The sequence below is a fragment of the Coregonus lavaretus genome (assembly GCF_964263955.1).
Source record: "Coregonus lavaretus genome assembly, chromosome: 5".
NCBI lineage: Eukaryota > Metazoa > Chordata > Actinopteri > Salmoniformes > Salmonidae > Coregonus > Coregonus lavaretus.
This window is the reverse complement of record NC_139992.1, coordinates 9,917,666-9,938,786: the sequence shown is the minus strand read 5'-3', so window position 1 is coordinate 9,938,786 and position 21,121 is coordinate 9,917,666. Positions and strand designations below refer to the sequence as shown.

The 21,121-nt window shown below is 42.9% G+C and overlaps 1 protein-coding gene across 1 annotated transcript in view; it reads right to left on the bottom strand.

Annotated features, from left to right (window-relative positions):
• Positions 1–21,121, bottom strand: part of LOC311128799 (parathyroid hormone 2 receptor-like) — a gene marked incomplete at both ends in the record, with an annotated part of 87,037 nt that overhangs the window by 39,786 nt on the left and 26,130 nt on the right. Inside the window, one exon of the mRNA XM_084161032.1 lies at positions 5,281–5,464. Within this exon, the coding sequence (XP_084017158.1) occupies positions 5,281–5,464 (184 nt within the window). The remainder of the gene's footprint in view (positions 1–5,280; positions 5,465–21,121) is intronic.

Sequence of the window (21,121 nt, the reverse complement as noted above, 5' to 3'; positions counted from 1 at the left end):
GTGAGAGCCAGAAATCTTGCTTGTTTGTAGGTGACCAAATACTTATTTTCCACCATAATTTGCAAACAAATTCATTAAAAATCCTACAATGGGATTTTCTGGATTTTTTTTCCTCAATTTGTCTGTCATAGTTGACGTGTACCTATGATGAAAATTACAGGCCTCTCTCATCTTTTTAAGTGGGAGAACTTGCACAATTGGTGGCTGACTAAATACTTTTTCTCCCCACTGTACATACATACATACATACATACATACATACATACATACATACATACATACATACATACATACATACATACATACATACATACATACATACATACATACATACATACATACATACATACATACAAGAAACACCAGCAATGCTCATTAGACCGGTGGATATTTGTCCTTTGGTCTGGAGTCCAAATTGGAGATTTTTGGTTCCAACCGCCGTGTCTTTGTGAGACGTGGTGTGTGTGAACGGATGATCTCCGCATGTGTATTTCTCACCGTAAAGCATGGAGGAGGATGTGTTATTGTGTGGGGGTGCTTTGCTGGTGACACTGTCTGTGATTTATTTAGAATTCAAGGCACACTTAACCAGCATGGCTACCACAGCATTCTGCAGCGATACGCCATCCCATCTGGTTTGGGCTTAGTGGGACTATCATTTGTTTTTCAACAGGAAAATGACCCAACACACCTCCAGGCTGTGTAAGGGCTATTTTACCAAGAAGGAGAGTAATGGAGTGCTGCATCATATGACCTGGCATCCACAATCCCCCAACCTCAACCCAATTGAGATGTTTTGGGATGAGTCGGACGGCAGAGTGAAGGAAAAGAAGCCAACAAGTGCTCAGCATATTTGGGAACTCCTTCAAGACTGTTGGAAAAGCATTCCAGGTGAAGCTGGTTGAGAGAATGCCAAGAGTGTGCAAAGCTGTCATCAAGGCAAAGGGTGGCTATTTGAAGAATCTCAAATATAAAATATATTTTGATTTGTTTAACACTTTTTTGGTTACTACATGATTCCATATGTGTTATTTCACAGTTTTGATGTCTTCACTATTATTATTCTACAATGTAGAAAATAGTAAAAATAAATAAAAACTCTGGAGTGAGCAGGTGTGTCCAAACTTTTGACTGGTACTATATATATATATATATATTATTACTATTTTTTTTACATAGTGGTGCAGCCAGTCCACAAGGTGGCACAGCGCCTTTGGGGAGAACCCTGCCTCCACTCACACAATAGAACCCAGTGGTGTAAGATACTTAAGTAAAAATACTTTAAAGTACTACTTGGGGGTATCTGTACTTTACTTTACCATTCATATTATTGACTACTTTTACTTCACTACATTACTAAAGAAAATAATGTACTTTTAACGCCATACATTTTCCCTGACACCCAAAAGTACTCGTTACATTTTGAATGCTTAGCAGGAAAGGAAAATGGTCCAATTCACACACTAATCAAGAGAACATCCCTGGTCTTCCCTACTGCCTCTGGTCTGGCAGACATACTAAACACATATGCGTCGTTTGTAAATTGTGCTGGAGTGTGCCTCTGGCTATCCATAAATATAAAAAAACAAGAAAATGGCGCCATCTGGTTTGCTTTTACTTTCGATAATTAAGTCTATTTTTAGACTTTTACTCAAGTAGTATTTTATTTTACTGACTTTCACTTCAGTCATTTTTCTATTAAGGCATCTTTACTTTTACTCAAGTAGGACAATTGGGTGCTTTTGCCACCACTGGATCCCTCATTCACCATCTCCCTCTCATTCTGTGACTGTCCCTCTCACTCCCTTTCCCTCTTATTTTCTCTGTTCCCTCTGTATCTGCTGAATGTGCTACTAGAGATCATGTTATATTATCCAGAAACCCTGAGTTTGAAGCTCTGGCACCTCTTTCATCATCACATCGAACAATGGGAAATGAGGAATTTGACCCATCGTACTGAACATCAGACCGAAGGGCATCCTCGGGTTACTCAAAACAGGGAAACACAAGATTAAGATATTCATTCTCTCTGCCCTCCCACTTTATGTGTCCCACTTTCTGTGTCCCACTGTTATACTTTCTAATAGGTTCCAATAATAATATGTCCCATCTAGTTTGTGTCCACATAGAGTCATCCATCCACCTTTGAAAGAACCGTAAAGCTACAGTATGTTTAAAGCTTTCAGTCAACATTCCTCACCAATCTGAGGTGAACAAGACATGTGTCACTCATACAGTATGTTACACCTCTCTGTGAGGCATGATCAGTACTGTCTCTCTGATCAAGCTGGGCTGAGATCTGCATCTGCACACACTTAGGTCAGTTCAGCAGTCAAGGAGGGAACAGGACCCAGGCAGGTGAATTTATCTTCAAAACAATCTTTGGAGTGTCACCATGCAATTCTCGCTTCTTGGGTGTTTCATGTTAGTGATACGTGAACGCTCTGCTTAGTTTTTGATGCTGGAAGATATAATATGATATGAAAGTGCGTCATCGCACACGGCATCTGATGGAGAGAATATAGATATATATTTCTGCAACCCATCCAGGAGCCTTGAAGTGGAAAACAGGGTATGAAGAGGAGGCAGAGAAGGAGGCAGAGAAGGGGGAGGAGAAGGGGAGGGGAAGGGGGAGGAGAAGGGGGAGGAGGAAGAAAACACACATTTGCAATTTTCTGTAACTAATTGGCTAGATTAGATTTAGCTGATTCTGCTGTTGATCACCAAAATCGGGTGTCAGTCAATATGCTTTGACAAACTTCCCGCTTTGAAGTCTCACAGGCAGAAGCCCACTCACAATTCAGCCAGAGATTCAATCACACAGCTAATTAACTGAAAACATAATCTTCTCTCAAGAGGGCTGCCACATTGCACATTCAATCCCTCGTAAAACAAAAAGCATACAAGTATTTAAAAAAGTTGCACATCCCATGGTAAGAGCCACTGGTAATACTTTTTTTGGGCAAGCTCTGAGCAAAAGCACTGCGACACAAACCATAAAAGTTCAGCTGGTGTCTCGCACTTGAGAGGCCAATGGCTGTGTAAATACATCTTGTTCTGTGGCAGCTCTCAGTAGACATGTAACAGACAGCCTTAAGGCTTAATGATTTAAAGTGCTACTGAATCGGAAAACCAACTTCTCTGTTTGAAAACGGCCTGTGTGTCATCGATATGAGTCAGAAGCATTTATTCTAGTGTCATAATTTACTACAAAGTGTAAATAGGATCATTTTGGTCATAAAGTCAGTATCGTCCAAAACTGAGATTTGCAAGATGTAAGGAATCTAGGGTATGTAACAGTTTTCCTTGGGTTGGGTTTATTTAAAATCCTGCCCACATGCCCACAGTTGGCAGCACCCAAGTAATCATACAATCGGAGCCCAGCTGCATGCGACCCAATCGTAATGTCCGTAGGTGCGAAATGCAGACTGACCGTGCGGAATGCAGACTGATTTGGTTTGACTTTGGATATCCATATGGGGCTAGTTTGGGACCATCAGTAAATTAAGTAAATTAATTTACATAATAGAGGACCATATTTTAACATTTCCAAATTTCTATAACTTAAAAATCTCAAACCAACGTTAAATTGTAGAAATTTATATACAAATATTGATAGCATAAAAAAGATAACTAAAAGTTGTGCAACATGAAAATATTATCCAATTTACATTGTGTCATTTGCTGACGGTCCCTAACTAGCCCCACTGATAGCCTATCCAAATTCAAACCAACTTTGCCACGGTCGCACACAGGCCGGCTGAAGCTAATTGGCTAAATACGTTTGCTAGCTAACCTAGGCTACTTCCAGACAAGACCTGGTTAGACTGTTTCAAATGATCTAGAAAGGTGAGTGACTAACTTTATACCGTTTTGGCAGAGTGAATGTACACCCGCATCAAAGCACATGTCCAAGACCAAAATCTTATTCTCAGTGGCATTTCCTAATGAGGAGGCTTGAAACCAAAGATAAATCAGTCACTTTAGCCCCTCTTTAAGGCAAAACAGAAAACAAAATACAGTACAGTAAGAAGCAAACCATTCTAAATGTTCCTGAGGAACAACTATATAAAAAGGGAAGAGATTAAAGGGATGGTTCAACATTTTGGCAGTGAAGCCCTTTATCTACTTCCCCAGAGTCAGATGAACTCGTGGATCCCTTTTTTATGTCTCTGCGTCCAGTATGAAGGAAGTTAGTTTTGTGAGCCAACGCTAACTAGCGTTAGCGCAATGACTGGCAGTATACAGGAACGGCTAGTATAAAAAATTGTATCCACGAGTTCATCTAACTCTAGTAGATAAAAGGCTTGATTAACAAAATCTCTAACTATCGTTTTAAAGGAAAATATGCCAGTCTGTATAGCTTTAAACTATTTGAACCAGCTTTCCCTGATAGAAAATAAAAAAATGTCTGTGTGATGCCTGTGAAGCCTATTGGTTCTATAGAGCTAAGCTAGTGCTCCCTGTGGTCTATCCCCCCTCACATGTTCACTGTGTGTATCTCTGACTATACAGCAATTACAGAGCAGAGGGGGTTACAGTAAGGGAACAGTCAGACTGACAGAGCGTTTCCAGAGCTGGACGAAGCTCTAGTTATAGAGTTGAAATATAGCTTGCTATTGAATGGAAATCACAGCCAAGCAAGTGGAGACCATAGCCTCGGGTTACTGAGCTCAGCCAGTCTAATTAGCTTTTAGAGTGCATCAGCATGCATGACTTTGGCTGCGTTTAGACAGGCACCCCAATTCTCATATTATTTTCCACTAATTGATCTTTTGAGCAATCAGATCAGCTCTGAAAATTATCTGATGTGAAAAGTTCTGATGCGATTGGTCAAAAGACCAATTAGTGGGGAAAAAAAAGTATCCGAATTTGGGATGCCTGTGTGAATGCAGCCTTTGAGGTGTTGATGAAAGGCCAGGAAAAACCCAATAGCCTGCTGACTCAAGCTCTTCACTAAACATGCAGTGGGATGGATGGGCATGAGTCATGGAAGACTAGTCTGTATATTCAAGGGCACATCACAGGGGTGCTGGGCCGAAGAAAATGTGTAGAAATTAAGTAGGACCCGCACACACGGTTGCATTCACAAGCCTAATTAAAGGTGTCTAATGGAGCAATCGTGTGTGCAGGTCCCTGCTTTATTTATTAATGAGTCCTGGAAGAGCAGGGGTTATTGGGATCCTTAGGAAGAAGGAGGGCAGGAGTAGCGGTGTAGAGAAGTGGAGGAGAGGAAGAGTGCGAGGCACAGGCAGGAGGTGCAGCACTACTACTACTCACATACTGAGAGTTATCCAGCGGCGCCATGGCCACAATCTTGAAGTTGTCCATGAGCACGGCATCAAACTCCTGCTGGCCGGCGCTGGTATGCACCACCCGGTCCTTGACGAAGATGCTGATGGCTCGGAGCATGAAGGAGACAAACAGGTGGATGTGGATGTAGTTCCTGGTACAGTGGAGACGCCTGACAGGAAACAGAGGACCAGGAAAAGTTAGCTGTGGTTCTTAAAATCTCTAATAGATGAGACACACTGAAAATAGGAACTTCTAAAAGCAGCGTGTGGCTGCGGTGTGTTACCGACCACCTGATGTGTGATCACTAACACACCCAGCCGGTGGCCGATATTCTGATCAGAGGCCCGCTGGATTTAACCTATACGACTGTTATGACCATGTTATGACCATGTTATGACCATGTTAGGACCCCTCTACAGTCTAAATCCTGTCTACGCCGGGGGAGGGGAGGTCTGCTAAGCTATATGCAATTGTTTTAAGAAGGTCATACCGAGGATCATTTTGCTATTTGATTTGGAATTTTAAGACCCCTTGAAGTATAAAAAAAACCTGCATTGAATAACAGATCCACTACATGGAACATATAGTCCCCGAAAAAGTTTGTTTTGATGTGTCTGTCCTATATCTGAGAGATATAAGAAAGATCAGGAAACCAAATGTTTTTTTTACATCCATTTAACCCCTTATTTTTGCCACTAAACAGTCTTCATAAAAACCCTACCGGTCAAAAGTTTTATAACACCTACTCATTCAAGGGTTTTTCTTTATTTTTGCTATTTTCTACATTGTAGAATAATAGTGAAGATATCAAAACTATGAAATTACATTTGGAATCATGTAGTAACCAAAAAAGTGTTAAACAAATCAACAAATGTTTTTTATTTGAGATTCATCAAATAGCCAACCTTTGCCTTGATGACAGCTTTGCACACTCTTGGCATTCTCTCAACCAGCTTCATGAGGTAGTCACCTGGAATGCATTTCAATTAACAGGTGTGCCTTCTTAAAAAGATAATTTGTGGAATTTATTTCCTTCTAAATGCGTTTGAGCCAATCTTTTGTGTTGTGACAAAGTAGGGGGGGTATACAGAAGACAGCCCTATTTGGTAAAATACCAAGTCCATATTATGGCAAGAACAGCTCAAATAAGCAAAGAGAAATGACAGTCCATCGTTACTTCAGTCAATACGGAACATTTGAAGAACTTTGAAAATTTCTTCAAATGCAGTCGCAAAAACCATCAAGCACTATGATGAAACTGGCTGTCATGAGGACTGCCACAGGAATGGAAGACCCAGAGTTACCTCTGCTGCAGAGGATAAGTTCAGTAGAGTTAACTGCACCTCAGATTGCAGCCCAAATAAATTCTTCACAGAGTTCAAGTACAGACACATCTAAAGATCAACTGTTCAGAGGAGACTGTGAGAATCAGGCCTTCATGGTCGAATTGCTGCAAAGAAACCACTACTAAAGGACACCAATAAGAAGAAGAGACTTGCTTGGGCCAAGAAACATGAGCAGTGGATATTAGACCATTGGAAATGTGTCCTTTGGTCTGGAGTCCAAATTTGAGATTTTTGGTTCCAACCGCCGTCTTTGTGAGATGTGTTGTGGGTGAACGGATGATCTCCGCATGTGTATTTCCCACCGTAAAGCATGGAGGAGGAGGTGTTATGGTGTGGGGGTACTTTGCTGGTGACACTGTCTGTGATTTATTTAGAATTCAAGGCACACTTATCCAGCATGGCTACCACAGCATTCTGCAGCGATACGCCATCACATCTGGTTTGGGCTTAGTGGGACTATCATTTGTTTTTCAACAGGACAATGACCCAACACACCTCCAGGCTGTGTAAGGGCTATTTTACCAAGAAGGAGAGTAATGGAGTGCTGCATCAGATGACCTGGTCTCCACAATCCCCCAACCTCAACCAAATTGAGATGGTTTGGGATGAGTCAGACCGCAGATTGAAGGAAAAGCAGTGCTCAGCAAGACTGTTGGAAAAGGATTTCCAGGTGAAGCTGGTTGAGAGAATGCCAAGAGTGTGCAAAGCTGTATGTGTTATTTCATCATTTTGATATCTTCACTATTATTCTATGTAGAAAATAGTAAAAATAAAGAAAAACCCTTGAATGAGTAGGTGTTCTAAAACTTTTGACCGGTAGTGTACTTCCATTCATTTTTTCAGCTGGTACCGGGGGACCTTCAATGGAATCTTGTGAGGCCTGTGGGCTTCTTAGAGAGAGTATCACCTTTCCACAGAGGGGTCATATTAGTGTGTAGCCCAAATTGTTCGGACGCTACAGACAGAAGTTGGCAGATCGGCAGTACCGACTTCAGACGAGTCCCAAGACGCTTGTGGGGGCCGTAGAGAAAAACAGAGAACACAGTCGTGTCCGTGAGAGTCTCATCTTTCCATAGAGGCGTCATAATAGTTTCGGACGTTACAAACTATTTTGTGAGAAGACCGGTCTAGCTCTGTCACCTTTCACCGTATATGCGGAAGTGCAACATAGGGGGATGCGGTGGATTGAGACGCATCCAATGCAAAAGATATCTGTAGCTTAAACTGACATTTTTAATGGGGATTTTTTTATTCTGCTAATATGATTTCTGCAGGGGTGCGGACATTGTTTAGCTGTTTGTCTCATTTATTAATGCAGAGATTTTAAGTGTCCTTGTTTGAGCATTGCCTGTAAGACAGGCTGCTCTCATAGACTCATAGACACAGAAGTCTCACAATTTAGCTGGATATTAGACCAAATTGGTTACTCTTTGCCCAGGTGAATCAAATTGCCTAAGTTCCAAAATGTGTTGCTGGAAATGATCTTTTAAAAAACAACTGCTAAGTGCCCCTTATTTGAGCTTGGAGGACTATTAGGCTAGACGAGGAGAACATTACAGATCTATTCTGAAGTTGTCAATATGCTCTTTCCAAGCCACCCACTCACAATGATTCTGGGGACTGTAGAGTCGACCCCTGAGTGTTCTCTGTTCAAAAGCTCCACTAATACATCAACTGGAGAAAGGGCCTATTCATTCCTCTGGAACGACTCTTAATAACGAGAAGTCTCCCACATGAGGAGCTGTCAAATAGCCTGTGTGTTCCCTCTCTCCATTGTACTCAGGGCTAAAGCACGGGATTTACACGTCAGACAAGGCTAATGGCAATGCCACAAACATTATAAAACACTCCTACCCGAGGAATAAGAAAACACAACCATGTTTTTCTATATCGCTAAGGTCACCCATATATGAAATCGATGGTTGTGTAAAAATATTTTACTGCAAAAGTGGTTACATTTATAGATAGTGACACACCACCTTAAATCACAGTGCAGAATAATGGCTGTCGGGGGTCACATTAGCTCATGTAACCCAATATTGCAAGCTCTGATTTTGCTAAAATGTGGAATGCAAATAGTCAATTGTCCGCCCAACATACACAAACAAATATCATTAGGATATTGCCATGCATCTTGAAAATATAGACCTATAAACCCACAGATACAAAAGACGGAAACATTAACTATGAATATTTATGATGAATGTAAACTTCACTTTTTGGTAGCTGTTGAATAGACAACTTTTTAAGTCAAATTTGCTCTCATGCAGTGCTGTATGGTCCTGCCTGACAAATGCATACAGTTACATGTTTTTTGATGTTGTGGCTAAAATAATTGGCTCTAACAAGTGGGCTCAGACATTAAAATTAAATTTTTTGTGGTCCAAGGTTTTTTAAAGGATTTTGTTTCTTTAGTCCCTAATCTTGCAATTAAGTCAGGTTGCCGCAAATCCAATATGGCGTCCAAAATCTAATATGGCTGCGATAATAACGTTTGATGAACGTTAAATCAGTTGTAAATTTGAATTTTGTAATTGTGTACAACACTCCTGCCTATAAAGACTTGGTGTGAGTCAATTTTATTCTGAATCCAATATGGCCCTAATGATTACACTCAAACACCTTGGCCTGCACATACTGTAAGCAGCCCTTGTTCATTTTGTATTGTGTTATTCTGTCTTTAAAATGGTTTCATAAGGCTCTTGGTATATTTAGGACTCTGGGCTCTATTTTAACAAACCTAATGCAATGGTAAAACTTAGTGCAGGCGGTAGCCCTATAGGTTCAGGGGTGTGTCAGAAATATGTGTGCTATTTGCACTATTACAATGATCGCCGCACTTGCTGGCATTGGCGCGAAAGGACTGGGTTTGAATAAAAAAGTTATGCGTGTGTTGAGGCTTGGCCCCTCACTGGCCAATCAGAACGTGCTCCATTGCGAAATATGTTCTTGCTTCAAGTTGTGCATTTCCGGTCTTTTATGTATTGCCTTGGAGTCAACACCAATTCCAATGTTAGTCCGTTATAGTTTGTTAAATGCCTTACAGAAACGAAATAACAAAATGTAGACCAATCTTTGCTAAATACGTTAACTTGAACCCATTTGCAGTCCACATTGTTCTAATTAATTGTATGGCTTCAATAGCAGTCACACTGACATAGGGGCTAGGCCTACTGTAAATTGCATTATGGATGAGCATGGACATGACAAACATTGTCAATAAGCAAGATTACATTTATTATTGATAAGGCCTAAAAAGAGAACAAATAATTATAATCAAAAAAATAAAATAATAAACAGCAACATTTTATTAAATAGGCTGTCGTCACACTTACAGGCACGATCATTTCTCCTGACGGCATATAATATTAAAAACAATGCAGACTAAGGAAGGCTGTACGCACATCCAAACTTTTCACAGAAGCTGGACAAAGATCCACTATAAAGAGAAAGGGAGAATGTCTCTCACCTTTATCCTGCTCCAAATAGGCCTGTTTTATTAACATAATTGGAACCATTTTACAGATCAGATCGCATTCACACCTCCAGATGTTGCAATGCATGCCAGCCAGCTGCATAAGTGCCACGGACGTTGTAACCATAAAACCAGGAAGGTGAATCATTCTAATAAGATTGGTTGTAATAAAATGTAAGTACTTTTTTAAACAACAAATACATGTCAAATGTAATGATATCATCAAATCGCCAGCACAAAAAAAGATATGCATTGCTGTTGATCCAGCCTTCGTTATAGTAGGGAGGGCTTGGGTTTTGAACGTACAGTTGAAGTCGGAAGTTTACATACACCTTAGCCAAACACATTTAAACTCAGTTTTTCACAATTCCTGACATTTAATCCTAGTAAAAAGTCCCTGTCTTAGGTCAGTTAGGATCACCACTTTATTTTAAGAAAGTGAAATGTCAGAATAATAGTAGAGAGAATGATTTATTTCAGCTTTTATTTCTTTCATCACATTCCCAGTGGGTCAGAAGTTTACATACACTCAATTAGTATTTGGTAGCATTGCCTTTAAATTGTTTAACTTCGGTCAAACGTTTTGGGTAGCCTTCCACAAGCTTCCCACAATACCTTGGGTGAATTTTGGCCTTTCAGGTAATGTCGATATAGGACTCGTTTTACTGTGGATATAGATTATTTTGTACCGGTTTCCTCCAGTATCTTCACAAGGTCCTTTGCTGTTGTTCTGGGATTGATTTACACTTCTCGCACCAAAGTACGTTCATCTCTAGGAGACAGAACGCGTCTCCTTCCTGAGTGGTATGACGGCTGCGTGTCCCATGGTGTTTATACTTGCGTACTATTGTTTGTACAGATGAACGTGGTACCTTCAGGCGTTTGGAAATTGCTCCCAAGAATGAACCAGACTTGTGGAGGTCTACAATTCCTTTTCTGAGGTCTTGGCTGATTTCTTTTGATTTTCCAATGATGTCAAGCAAAGAGGCACTGAGTTTGAAGGTAGGCCTTGAAATACATCCACAGGTACACCTCCAATTGACTCAAATGATGTCAATTAGCCTATCAGAAGCTTCTAAAGCCATGACATCATTTTCTGGAATTTTCCAAGCTGTTTAAAGGCACAGTCAACTTAGTGTATGTAAACCTCTGACCCACTGGAATTGTGATTATTATTATTATTATTATTTTTTTTTTTTCCACCTTTATTTAACCATGTAAGCCAGTTGAGAACAAGTTCTCATTTACAACTGCGACCTGGCCAAGATAAAGCAAAGCAGTGCGATAAAAACAACAACACAGAGTTACATATGGGGTAAAACAAACATAAAGTCAAAAATACAACATAAAATATATATACAGTGTGTTCAAATTAAGCAAGTTATGGAGGTAAGGCAATAAATTGGCCATAGTGCAAAATTATTACAATTAGTATTAACACTGGAATGATAGATGTGCAAGAGATGACGTGCAAATAGAGATACTGGGGTGCAAATGAGCAAAATAAATAACAATATGGGGATGAGGTAGTTGGGTGGGCTAATTTCAGATGGGCTGTGTACAGGTGCAGTGATCGGTAAGGTGCTCTGACAACTGATGCTTAAAGTTAGTGAGGGAGATAAGAGTCTCCAGCTTCAGAGATTTTTGCACTTTGTTCCAGTCATTGGTAGCAGAGAACTGGAAGGAATGGCGGCCAAAGGAGGTGTTGGCTTTGGGGATGACCAGTGAGATATACCTGCTGGAGCGCATACTACAGGTGGGTGTTGCTATGGTGACCAATGAGCTAAGATAAGGCGGGGATTTGCCTAGCAGTGATTTATAGATGGCCTGGAGCCAGTGGGTTTGGCAACGAATATGTAGTGAGGACCAGCCAACAAGAGCGTACAGGTCACAGTGGTGGGTAGTATATGGGGCTTTGGTGACAAAACGGATGGCACTGTGATAGACTACATCCAATTTGCTGAGTAGAGTGTTGGAGGCTATTTTGTAAATGACATCGCCGAAGTCAAGGATCGGTAGGATAGTCAGTTTTACGAGGGCATGTTTGGCAGCATGAGTGAAGGAGGCTTTGTTGCGAAATAGGAAGCCAATTCTAGATTTAACTTTGGATTGGAGATGCTTAATGTGAGTCTGGAAGGAGAGTTTACAGTCTAACCAGACACCTAGGTATTTGTAGTTGTCCACAACTCTAGGTCAGACCCGTCGAGAGTAGTGATTCTAGTCGGGTGGGCGGGTGCCAGCAGCGTTCGATTGAAGAGCATGCATTTAGTTTTACTAGTGTTTAAGAGCAGTTGGAGCCTACGGAAGGAGTGTTGTATGGCATTGAAGCTCGTTTGGAGGTTTGTTAACACAGTGTCCAATGAAGGGCCAGATGTATACAAAATGGTGTCGTCTGCGTAGAGGTGGATCTGAGTCACCAGCAGCAAGAGCGAAATCATTGATATACACAGAGAAAAGAGTCGGCCCAAGAATTGAACCCTGTGGCACCCCCATAGAGTCTGCCATAGGTCCAGACAACAGGCCCTCCGATTTGACACATTGAACTCTATCTTAGAAGTAGTTGGTGAACCAGGCGAGGCAGTCATTTGAGAAACCAAGGCTATTTAGTTTGCCAATAAGAATGCGGTGGTTGACAGAGTCGAAAGCCTTGGCCAGGTCGATGAAGACGGCTGCACAGTACTGTCTATTATCGAGGGCATGGGCAAGTTGCAGCGGAGGGTGCAGAGCTGGTGGCCAGGGTAGTGGTAGCCAGGTGGAAAGCATGGCCAGCCGTAGCAAAATGCTTGTTGAAATTCTCGATTATTGTAGATTTATCGGTGGTGATAGTGTTTCCTAGCCTCAGTGCAGTGGGCAGCTTGGAGGAGGTGCTCTTATTCTCCATGGACTTTACAGTGTCCCAAAACTTTTTGGAGTTAGTCCTACAGGATGCACATTTCTGTTTGAAAAAGCTAGCCTTTGCTTTCCTAACTGCTTGTGTATATTGGTTCCTAACTTCCCTGAAAAGTTGCATATCGCGGGGGCTATTCGATGCTAATGCAGTACGCCACAGGATGTTTTTGTGCTGGTCAAGGGCAGTCAATTCTGAGGAGAACCAAGGGCTATATCTGTTCTTAGTTCTGTATTTTTTGAATGGGGCAAGTTTATTTAAGATTGAGAGGAAATTACTTTTAAAGAACAACCAGGAATCCTCTACTGACGGAATGAGATCTATATCCATCCAGGATAACTGGGCCAGGTCAATTAGGAAGGCCTGCTCGCTAAAGTGTTTTAGGGAGCGTTTGACAGTGATGAGGGGTGGTCGTTTGACCGCGGACCCATTACGGACGCAGGCAATAAGGCAGTGATCGCTGAGATCCTGGTTGAAGACAGCGGAGGTGTATTTAGAGGGTAAGTTAGTCAGGATGATATCTATTAGGGTGCCCATGTTAACGGATTTAGGGTTGTACCTGGTAGGTTCGTTGATAATTTGTGTGAGATTGAGGGCATCTAGTTTGGATTGTAGGATGGCCGGGGTGTTAAGCATATCCCAATTTAGGTCACCAAGCAGTACGAACTCTGAGGATAAATGGGGGGCAATCACTTCACATATGGTGTCCAGGGCACAGCTGGGGGCTGAGGGGGGTCTGTAGCAAGCGGCAACAGTGAGAGACTTATTTCTGGAAAGGTGGATTTTTAGAAGTAGAAGCTCAAACTGTTTGGGCACAGACCTGGATAGTATGATAGAGCTCTGCAGGCTATCTCTACAGTAGATTGCAACTCCACCCCCTTTGGCAGTTCTATCTAGACGGAAAATGTTGTAGTTGGGGATGGACATTTCAGAATTTTTGGTGGCCTTCCTAAGGGTTGGCGGAGTGTGCTAACGCAGTGAATAACTCAAACTTAGGAAGGAGGCTTCTGATGTTAACGTGCAGAAAACCAAGGCTTTTACGGTTACAGAAGTCAACAAATGATAGCTCCTGGGGAGTAGGAGTGATACTGGGGGCTGCAGGGCCTGGGTTAGCCTCTACATCATCAGAGGAACAGAGGAGGACTAGAATAAGGATACGGCTAAAGGCTTTAAGAACTGGTCTTCTAGTGCATTGGGTACAGAGAATAAAGGGGGCAGATTTCCGGGCGTTGTAGAATAGATTCAGGGCATTATGTACAGACAAGGATATGGAAGGATATGAGTACAGTGGAGGTAAACCTAAGCGTTGGGTAACAATGAAAGAGATAGCATCACTGGAGGCACTGTTGAGCCGGTATCGGCGTGTATGGGGGTTGGAACAAAGGAACTATTTGAGGCAGTTTGAGAGGGACTTGGGGTTCTACAGTGAAATTGTATAATAAGAACTAACTCGAACAGCAATAGGTAAGGCATATTGACATGGGAGAGAGGCATAAAGCAATCACAGGTGTTATTAGAGAGAGCTAAGACAACAACTGGTTATGGCGATAAAGTTTGGGCTGAGGCAAAACAGATAAACAGGGCAGGGTACCGTGTAAAAGAACAGTCCAGCAGGCATCAGCTGTGCAGCTGAGTGATCATAAGGTCCAGTGAACAGCAATATGTGAGTCCGAGAGCAGTTCGAATTGGTACTACAGCACAGCGATCAGGAAGCACGGCTGTCGTTTGCGTGTGCAAGCGGGCCGGGGCTAGCAGATGGATCTTCGTGGTCGTCGCAACGGGAAGCCTGTTGAAACCACAGACGATTATGTCGGCAGACCAGTCGTGATGGATCGGCGGGGCTCCGTGTCGACTCTAGGAGGTCCCGTCCGGTTGACAGAGAGGTAGATAGCCGGGAGATGTGCCTGACTCAAGGCTAGCTCAAGGCTGATTAGCCAACAACAACGTTCATTTGATTGCAGCTAGCTAGTTGCGATTATCCAGTGTTAAAGGTCCAGTGATTCAGTGATTCCGGCAGAAAATCCGATAGGTTCTGGGTCGATACTGTGAATTATAAGTGAAATAATCTGTCTGTAAACAATTGTTGGAAAAATTACTTGTGTCATGCACAAAGTAGATGTCTTAACCAACTTGCCAAAACTATAGTTTGCTAACAAGAAATTTGTGGAGTGGTTGAAAAACGAGTTTTAATGACTCCAACCTAAGTGTATGTAAACTTCTGACTTCAACTGTATGAAACGGAAAACAAGCAATTGATACAGGTTACAGATAACTTCTAAAGACGACGTTCACCGGTATTCACCGAGGTTATCATCTCTCGTTTCATGATGGGCATGGACATGTAGCATACATCATGGAAGGGGTTTTACGCACGGTCCAAAACGGGACCTGCATGGCTAAAATAATGTGTATAAATAAAACTATATGGGAAAAAACATGAGTTTTTTTTGTTTTTAAATACTAAGTATACAGACACCAAAAGCACATGGGCAGTGTGCGTCACGGCTGGATAGACTACGTTCCGCTGTCAAAATTCATGCCATAACCAACTGCGTTACCACTAAAACCAGCTTTTGGTTGGTCTTAAATATCCCTACCAGCGCTGCCTGAAATTAGCACTTTGGATCATGTTTTTAAGGAAACGCCTAAAATATTTCCAACCCCTCCCTTCTGATGTTAGACAGGTAAATTGCAGAACCTGGTGTTAGGGCTGGAAAATGCCAGTGCGCCAGTTGTTACATGACAAAATTGCAAACTAACGTGCGTTTGACACTAGCGCCGCCTTAATGCCAGACGAAAATAGAGACCTAGTTGTGGAGAAGTACAGATAAGGGTTGGGTTATGAAAAAATATCAGAAACTGAACATCCCACTGAGCACCATTAAATCCATTATTAAAAAATGGAAAGAATATGGCACCACAACAAACCTGCCAAGAGAGGGCCGCCCACCAAAACTCACGGACCAGGCAAGTTGGGCATTAATCAGAGAGGCAACAACAAGACCAAAGATAACCCTGAAGGAGCTGCAAAGCTCCACAGCGGAGATTGGAGTATCTGTCCATAGGAACACTTTAAGCCGTACACTCCACAGAGCTGGGCTTTAAAGAAGAGTGGCCAGAAAAAAGTAATTGCTTGAAGAAAAAAATAAGCAAACACGTTTGGTGTTCGCCAAAAGCCATGTGGGAGACTCCCCAAACATATGGAAGAAGGTACTCTGGTCAGATGAGACTAAAATTTAGCTTTTTGGCCATCAAGGAAAAGACTATGTCTGGCGCAAACCCAACACCTCTCATCACCCCGAGAACACCATCCCCACAGTGAAGCATGGTGTTGGCAGCATCATGCTGTTGGGATGTTTTTCATCGGCAGGGACTGGGAAACTGGTCAGAATTGAAGGAATGATGGATGGCGCTAAATACAGGGACATTCTTGAGGGAAACCTGTTTCAGTCTTCCAGAGATTTGAGACTGGGATGGAGGTTCACCTTCCAGTAGGACAATGACCCTAAGCATACTGCTAAAGCAACACTTGAGTGGTTTAAGGGGAAACATTTAAATGTCTTGGAATGGACTAGTCAAAGCCCAGACCTCAATCCAATTGAGAATCTGTGGTATGACTTAAAGATTGCTGTACACCAGCGGAATCCATCCAACCTGAAGGAGCAGTTTTGCCTTGAAGAATGGGCAAAAATCCCAGTGGCTAGATGTGCCAAGCTTATAGAGACATACCCCAAGAGACTTGCAGCTGTAATTGGGGGCGGGGGTGAATACTTATGCACGCTCATGTTTTCTGTTTTTTTGTATTATTTCTTGTTTGTTTCACAAAAAAAAATATTTTGCATCTTCAAAGTGGTAGGCATGTTGTGTAAATCAAATGATACACACCCCCCAAAAATCTATTTTAATTCCAGGTTGTAAGGCAACAAAATAGGAAAAATACCAAGGGGGGTGAATATTTTCGCAAGCCACTGTATCTAAACTAAAGTAGATCATTGTTCTATACATTAGTTGGGGTCTCTATAAGCTTCAATATGAGGTCCTAAACATAGCATGAAAGTGCATCCTTGTAGCTGTATGGGCTAATATAGTCAAAATGTTTGCCTTGGGGTAAGTTGAACCAATGGTTGAGCCAATGGCAAGTTGCACAAATTGAAGTGTTTTCTTCTAAGGCGTAATGCAAGGCATTATCGCTTGGATATGAGGTAACAACAGGGCCTGGGCCTTTGTTAAAAGTGTTCAAATAAGTACAAAGTGTTTGTAAGGTGTTAAGCCCGTGTTAAAATATGCTTTAAATGATTAAAAGACAAACAAATGACTGTTATTGTGTTGAATTGTGTTTTGGGAAATAAAGATAGACATGGTTTTAAAAAGATAGTGGTAATATTTCATTCAGTACCAACACTTGTAGGTGGCTTAACTTACCCTATCACAGATCCACTTATCCCATTTCCGGGGAAGATTGTGCCAAGAGACCACTTATTTTGAACAAGCTATGTTTTAAAAACTGTAATGTTTACATGAATTCTGATTTATTTCCAGGGATATTATTATTTCTAGCTAACTCACTACCTGGACCAATAAAGCTAGCTAGCTAGCGGGTAGCTACTGGTAACTATTAGCAACTTTCCATGTTATTTCACGCTTAAGAGTACCTGTAATTATGCCAGCAAGCTACCTACCATTCAGCTGTTTTTCTAACCTCATTATCTGAAGCGTTAACGTTAGGTAGTTAGTAGCTACTGTACTCGAAATGTTGCTAGCTTGTTGCAACCTGGATAGCTAACTAAACAATAGCTGGAACGACCTAGCTTTAATATTTGGAGACGCTTTCTCTCCGTTGGGACAGACGCAAACTGGCTGAATCGATTCAGTGGCTAGCTTTGCACTTAACTGGCTAATAGTAGCTACTAAGGGTAAGTTATAACCTACATTTATTTTTGTTTTGTTTTTACATACTTATTATTACATACTGGTAACCAGAGTCGTTCAAGGGAATTCGGTACATGGGTGACTAGTTAACGTTAGCTTGTGTGTTCGTGCCGTGGGAGGAGAGCAATGGCTAGCTAGTATGCTAACTATTCTAGCTAACTAACTGCCATGCCGTTGGCAGAGAGCAATGGCTAGCTAGTATGCAAACTATTATAGCTAACTAACTGGCTGAATAAATTGACGACGTACTCACTCAAACTGTCAAAACTAACCCAAAACTTTACACAACGTTAGACATGGACACGAATGATCTGCTGGTTGTTGTAACCGAGTATTGGTTCTAAACCGTGATATTGGAGACTGGCATGCTAGTTGGCTTTGGCGTCATAGGATTCGGTGCCCTGGACGGTTTTCACGGAAGAATACTGTACCAAGTTAGCTACCTGAATTAACTAAGTTAGAGTCTATTCCTAGAAACATTGAACCACTGTAGTTTACAACAATTATAATTTCTAAAGTGGAAGTTGGGAGAGTTATATTTGAGTGTTTCAGTGAAACGTAAGTGAGGGAGGCCCCGCTCTCTCGCTTTCCCAGATGTTTAGTTAATTTCATTCCGATCTCCTTTGCATTATTGTAGCCTTTTTCTGTAGCCTGTCAACTATGTGTCTGTCTATCCCTGTTCTCTCCTCTCTGCACAGGCCATACAAACGCTTCACACCACGTGGCTGTTGCCACTCTAATCTGGTGGTCCCTGCGCGCACGACCCACGTGGAGTTCCAGGTCTCTTGCAGCCTCTGGAACTGCCGTTCTGCAGCCAACAAGGCAGAGTTCATCTCAGCCTATGCTACCCTCCAGTCCCTCGACTTCTTGGTGCTGACGGAAACATGGATTACCACAGAAAACACTGCTACTCCTACTGCTCATTCCTCGTCTGACCATGTGTTCTCGCATACCCCGAGAGCAGCTGGTCAGCGTGGCGGTGGCACAGGAATCCTCATCTCTCCCAAGTGGACATTCTCTCTTTATCCCCTGACCCATCTGTCTATCTCCTCATTTGAATTCCATGCTGTCACAGTCACTAGCCCATTCAAGCTTAACATTCTTGTCATTTATTGCCCTCCAGGTTCCCTTGGAGAGTTCATCAATGAGCTTGACGCCTTGATACGTTCCTTTCCATAGGGTATGGCTCACCCCTCACAGTTCTGGGTGACTTTAACCTCCCTACGTCTGCCTTTGACTCATTTCTCTCTGCTTCCTTCTTTCCACTCCTTTCCTCTTTTGAACCCTCTCACCGTCCCCCCCTACTCACGAGGCAGGCAAAACGCTTGACCTCATCTTTACTAGATGCTGTTCTACTACTAATCTCACTGCAACTCCCCTCCAAGTCTCCAAACCACTACTTTGTATAATTTTCTCTCTCGCTCTCCTCCAACACTACTCACTCTGCCCCTACTCAGATGGTAATGTGGCGTCACAAACTTCGCTCTTCTTACTCTCCCGCTACTCTCTCCTCTTCCATCCTATCATCTCTTCCCTCTGCTAAATCCTTCTCCCTCCGATCTCCTGATTCTGCCTCCTCAACACTCATCTCCTCCCTTTCTGCATCTTTTGACTCTCTATGTCCCCTATCCTCCCGGCCAGCTCGGTCCTCCCCTCCTGCTCTGTGGCTTGACGACTCATTGCGAGCTCACAGAAGAGGGCACCGGGCAGCCGAGCGGAAATGGAGGAAAACTAGACTCCCTGCGGACCTGTCATCTTTTCACTCCCTCCTCTCTACATTCTCTTCCTCTGTTTCCGCTGCTAAAGCCAATTTCTACCACTCTAAATTTCAAGCCTCTGCCTCTAACCCTAGGAAGCTTTTTGCCACCTTCTCCTCCCTGCTGAATCATCCTCCTCCTCCCCCTCCCTCCTCCCTCTCTGTGGATGACTTCGTCAACCATTTTGAAAAGAAGGTTGACGACATCCGGTCCTCATTTATTGAGTCAAATGACACCGCTGGTCCTGCTCACACTGCCCTACCCTATGCTTTGACTTCTTTCTCCCATCTCTCTCCAGATGAAATCTTGCGACTTGTGACGGACGGCCGCCCAACAACCTGTCCGCTTGACCCTATCCCCTCCTCTCTTCTCCAGACCATTTCCGGAGACCTTCTCCCTTACCTCACCTCGCTCATCAACTCATCCTTGACCGCTGGCCATGTCCCTTCCGTCTTCAAGAGAGCGAGAGTTGCACCCCTCCTCAGAAAACCTACACTCGATCCCTCCGATGTCAACAACTACAGACCAGTATACCTTCTTTATTTTCTCTCCAAAACTCTTGAGCGTGCCGTCTCTAGCCAACTCTACTGCTATCTCTCTCAGAATGACCTTCTTGATCCAAACCTGTCAGGTTTCAAGACTGGTCATTCAACTGAGACTGCTCTTCTCTGTGTCACGGAGGCTCTCCGCACTGCTAAAGCTAACTCTCTCTCCTCTGCTTTTATCCTTCTAGACCTATCCGCTGCCTTTGATACTGTGAACCATCAGATCCTCCTCTCCACCCTCTCCGAGTTGGGCATATCCGGCGCTGCTCACTCTTGGATTGCGTCCTATCTGACAGGTCGCTCCTACCAGGTGGCGTGGCGAGAATCTGTCTCCACACCACGTGCTCTTACCACTGGTGTCCGCCAGGGCTCAGTTCTAGGCCCTCTCCTAATCTCTCTATACACCAAGTCACTTGGCTCTGTCATATCCTCACATGGTCTCTCCTATCTTTGCTACGCAGACGACACACAATACATTTTCTCCTTTCCCCCTTCTGATAACCAGGTGGCGAATCGCATCTCTGCATGTCTGGCAGACATATCAGTGTGGATGTCGGATCACCACCTCAAGCTGAACCTCGGCAAGACGGAGCTGCTCTTCCTCCCGGGGAAGGACTGCCCGCTCCACGATCTCGCCATCACCATTGACAACTCCATTGTGTCCTCCTCCCAGAGTGCAAAGAACCTTGGCGTGACCCTGGACAACACCCTGTCGTTCTCCGCTAACATCAAAGCGGTGACCCGATCCTGCAGGTTCATGCTCTATAACATTTGCAGAGTACGACCCTACCTTACACAGAAAGCGGCACAGGTCCTAATCCAGGCACTTGTCATCTCCCGTCTGGATTACTGCAACTCGCTGTTGGCTGGGCTCCCTCCTGTGCCAT